Consider the following 4,742-nt stretch of genomic DNA (forward strand, 5'->3'; position numbering starts at 1 on the left):
TACAGGGTCTCACTCTGTAGATTGGACTCCTGATTCTCCTGTTTTCTGCCCCCCAAGCGCTGGGATTACAGGTGTTCACCACCATGCCTAGTCTCAATTGCGGTTTTGGCGTGCCGTAGGGGCAGGGCCAGCAGCCAAATTCAAATTTTAAGTGTTTTATAAATTATCCATTCAGAATCACTTGTTCTGGAAGCTTTGATTTTTTAAAGTACTATAGTGCATGTAAAAATGCATATACTTTATTATGATATCAGAAATAATCTAAAGGAAAAAGGATACATTAAAAGTGACACTTTATTAGAAATACTAAAAAAAAAAAAAATTTAAAAAGAGGGCTGGCCAAATAGCTCAGGGATTAAAGCGCCTGCTTAGGCAGACCCAGGTGCCAGGAGTTTGATCCCTGGGCTTGCTGTGCCAGCCCGGCCCCCAGGGCACGCTGAGCCAGCAACGACTGGATGTGGTAGCGCGCCTGTAATCCCAGCACTTGGGAGGCTGTAAACAGGATCACTACTTTTGATTTAGGTAGTGAGACCCTGTAGACCTTGTCCTAAAATGCAAAAAAAAAAAAAAAAAAAAAAAAAAAGGAAATGTTCGCTAAGTTTTGCATAAGATGCCTTTATAAACAACAGGTAAATATCATCTCTGGCATCTGTTATATAAATAATTATAGCATTTTCTTTCTTTTGGTCAATAAAAATCCTTTCAATGTTAGAATTATTCTCTCCACAGTAAAGACTGTTTCTAGGATAGAAATGTATTTAAAAAACATAACTTTTAGAAGGCAAAGAGAGAAAAGGTTGATTATCAGTAACCAAACACTGTTTTAAGTGTTAAAACACCTAAATAACTAGGTGTCCTGCGTGTGTTAAGTACCTTATTAGAAAACAAACAAAACAAAACAAAACAAAAAGACATAAGTACCTGCTGCCCCAGACTCTTGACTGTAACTGATTGATGAAGAGCGTATAGTTCTCAGACGTAAGCTCTGGGCTCTCTCCTGTCGAGCAGCGTCGCAGGTCTGGTTGGGGTGCCAAATCTGCTTACAGTGATAGCAAAACTCTGTTCCACAGCCTTCTCGTCCACAAGTCAGTTTTGGACAACTGGCACATCCAAATGCTATCACAGCATATCTTCAAAGAATAAAAAATAAGACTTAAAACGTGAAATAAAGCAAGAGCTGTTAAGTAAAATAAGAGTATCTGATTAAAATGTAGCTCTTGAAAAACTTTCTACTTAGCTATTAGCAAAGTTATATATCCTGACACCATCTTACCAAAACATAAATGAGCGAAAACAGAATAGTTCTCAAAGGCACAGTTTAAACAATTTCTAAGGCTCAATTTTTAACATGCACGTGCATGTGTGTAGTGGAAGTGGTGGTAGTACTGGGTTTTCTACCCAAAACCTTTACATTTAGCAAAATCACCAGCAAGCACCTTGTTTATTTTTTTTTCAATGGTATATTTTTACTTCTTCTAGGAAAATATCCAAAGGGGAATCTTCACACTGATTTCCACAGTAGTCGCACCATTCCACCCTCCCACCAACAGGATATGGGTTCCTTTTTCCCTATAGCCCATTCAGTATCTGTTATTGGTTGCTTTTTTTTTTTTCTTCAAAGTTTTATTGATAAACAGATAGCAATGAGACAGTTTCAAATCAAATCGGAAGTACAGTTTCAACAAATAATACACTGCATATATTCTCCTTAGTGGTTAATTGCTGTACAAGATGCGGACTTGTTATCCTATTTACAAACACCAATAGAACAAATCATTCTATTCATTAAGAGAATGCAACTATATATCTATACTAACCACTTTGAATACACAGATACAAAATGGACATTCATCGGTATACCCCATTTTTTCTAAGTTCCGTTATTGAATATTATAGGTGTGTAAACTCAGCAAAATATTCTAAAAGAGTCCAGTAGCCCATAATAGCATTGGATCTTCTGTTTAACTGGCAATGTCAGAAATGACTGACCTGAGTCCCCCACAGCTCAACATAACAGCATGGCTTTATTTTGTATATTTCGTCTTCATACTTTTCTACTGGATGGTTAAGACCAAGGTAAAGCAGGACCTATGCAACAAGAGTTGTAGCTTTTTGGTCTGAGAAGGTCAGTGAAATGCCCTCAGGATTTATCCTGAGATCCTGCACCTCAGATTGTAGAACCTTTGTCAGTGCAGCCATGTGGATGAGTCACGGCCATTGCTTGGCCAATGTGCTCTCTGTGAAAGCCTGAGAGAGTGTCTTCTCCCCATGTGACTCTCCTTAGGCACACTCTACGTCATGGATCACTTTCCCCTTTGGCCCCATAATCTTCTTGATCAGAAAATTTGGGACACTACCGAGGTACATGACGTTACAGTACAAGTTCTCATATGTCCTGAGTCTTAATTGACCTTAGAAGGCTAGGGCCAAAATGTTGGCTTTCCTTGTAGCCCTCCTTTTTCTCTAATTTTGGTCTGCAAACTTAGGTTGTTAACCGTCCAGAAGACAAGCTTATTGTTTTTATCAAACGATTTAGGCTATCAAGCTTAACCTCACTATCTCACTGCATTTCAAACACCTTAGACATAATAAGGAACAGGTATTTTTCATCAAGTATTGATATGTTGAACTTTAAGTCCCTACATAATATGATAAAAAAACATTTAAAAATTAGATATTTTAAAAATAGGATAAAGAATTCTATGCTTCTCATGTTTGCACATAAGTCCAAAAATCTCATCATATACAACCTTGAAGCAGGACAGTCCCACAATATTCCTTTTCCTGTCTTTTACTTTGATTCACCACCCCCTTCTTCTTGAACATCCACCTACCCGAGAGACATCTTAGCAGTAACTGGCATGTCATGACAAGCCGCCCATATTCAGAATACCACAATGACAGGCACTCCCAACATGAAACCACTATTACAAATTACCATCTGCAGTGCAGTAGCTTAGTTCATAGGTATCAGTATATATAGTTAGTCAGGGTGAGAATCTTTCCAATTAACTGCTAGATTAAAGAATCTTCTGAATATTCTCAGGATCATTGCCTTGCTCTTTCTATTTGAATTTATTCTTCTTTTTTTTGCTGGCTCAGCCCACCCTGAGGGTGGGGCTGGCACCTTACGTGGTGCTGGGAATCCAACTGTGGTCCTCTGAGCCTACCTAAGCTTGCCTAAGCAGGCGCTTTAGACCATTGAGCTATCTCACCAACCCTGGTTTGAATTTTCAATCCCTTGCCCCAGCCTCTCTGAGCACCGAGATTACAGGAGTGCACTACCACACCTGATTGTTTTTTTTTTTTTGGTATTTAGTACAAGGTCTACAGGGTCTCACTACACAGACTGAACTCATAGTGAACCTCCTGTTTTTCAGCCTCCCAAGTGCTGGGATTACAGGCATGCATTACCACACCCAGTCTTTTTCTAATGAAACAACTTTATTAAACCAAAAATCTGCATACCATACAATTTAGAAACTTAAGATGTAAAATTCAATAGACCCCAGCACATTGACAGAATTAACTTTTAACTTTCAACACTTAATTTTTAGGCAGGATGCTAAACTGTATTATGTTTAACTCCAATTTTACAAAACCATATTATATTAGTACTGCATATACACAGAAAAGGCTAGAAATAAATATAGCAAAAATCTCAACAGTGGTTTTCTAGGCATTATAATTTAAATTTTCTACTTTATATGTTTCTGATTTCCTATAATTGTTATGCTTTTAAAAATCAGAAAAACTAGAAAAAATCATTTAAAAATTATAACGAGAATGAATCAGCTACACTTCCCACTTAACAGCATATTGTGACAATGTGCATGTTCTGTGAGTTTAATACATGCATAAATTCTCACATTGTTCTAAGCTGCCTTATTAAAAAATGGTCTTTGGTGCCAATCTCCTTCCTATCAAAATGAACATAAATGAGAATTTCTCAATCAAGCAGTAGTTTTGGGACTAGTGGTGGTGTACATGCCTGCAATCCTAGCATTGCAGAAAGCTGAGGCAGGAAGATGGCCAAATTCAAGCTTAGTCTGGGTAACTTAGCCAAACCTTGTCTAAAAACAAAACTCTAATACAGAGCTAAGGATACAGCTCAAGGTAAAGGCCATGGTAACAAAATCAAACTAAATGGAAATAGTTTAAACGCTTCTGCTTTAGATACAGGATTAAAAATAGTACATTTATGACTAACCCTAATACCTATTATGAAACTTTCACTTGAAATAAGTTCTTGGCAATCCTAGTATTTATCCCAGATAAATGAAAACTTCTGTACAAGAACATTCATAGCAATTTTATTCATAGTAGCCAAAAAATAGTAAGAGCTCAGATATACTTCTAAGAGAAAATAGTTAAACTATGGTGCACACATATGCACACCACAGACAACTTGGATGAAGGCTTGGGAAAGGCTGAGTAAAAAAAGTAAACCTCAAAAAGTTCCAACCTGTATGTTTTTATTTATATTAACATTTTGGAAATGATAAACTTTTAGAAACAGAAAATACATTACTAGCTGCCAGGGGTTAGTGAAAGGAGAGAGTGGGAGAGAGGTTGGTGTTGTCATAAAGTGCTGTCGAGGCTATCTGTCATGATGGCGCTGCTCAGCACAGTGACTATGTCGACGGACATGTGAACCTATATGTGATACAATGCTATACAACTAAGTACTTACATGAACAAGTATAACTGGGGAAATTTACTAATATTAGTACATCATATGT

At 37.3% G+C, this 4,742-nt stretch overlaps 1 protein-coding gene across 4 annotated transcripts in view; it reads right to left on the minus strand.

Annotated features, from left to right (window-relative positions):
- Rnf19a (ring finger protein 19A, RBR E3 ubiquitin protein ligase) overlaps positions 1-4,742 on the minus strand; it is a 55,008-nt gene that overhangs the window by 15,189 nt on the left and 35,077 nt on the right. For all 4 annotated transcript variants that reach the window (XM_023699929.1, XM_023699931.1, XM_023699930.1 and 1 more), the window contains exon 3: positions 922-1,130. In XM_023699929.1, the coding sequence (XP_023555697.1) occupies positions 922-1,130 (209 nt within the window). The remainder of the gene's footprint in view (positions 1-921; positions 1,131-4,742) is intronic.

Source organism: Octodon degus, unplaced genomic scaffold (genome assembly GCF_000260255.1).
Source record: "Octodon degus isolate 3935 unplaced genomic scaffold, OctDeg1.0 scaffold00118, whole genome shotgun sequence".
NCBI classification, from domain to species: Eukaryota; Metazoa; Chordata; class Mammalia; order Rodentia; family Octodontidae; genus Octodon; species Octodon degus.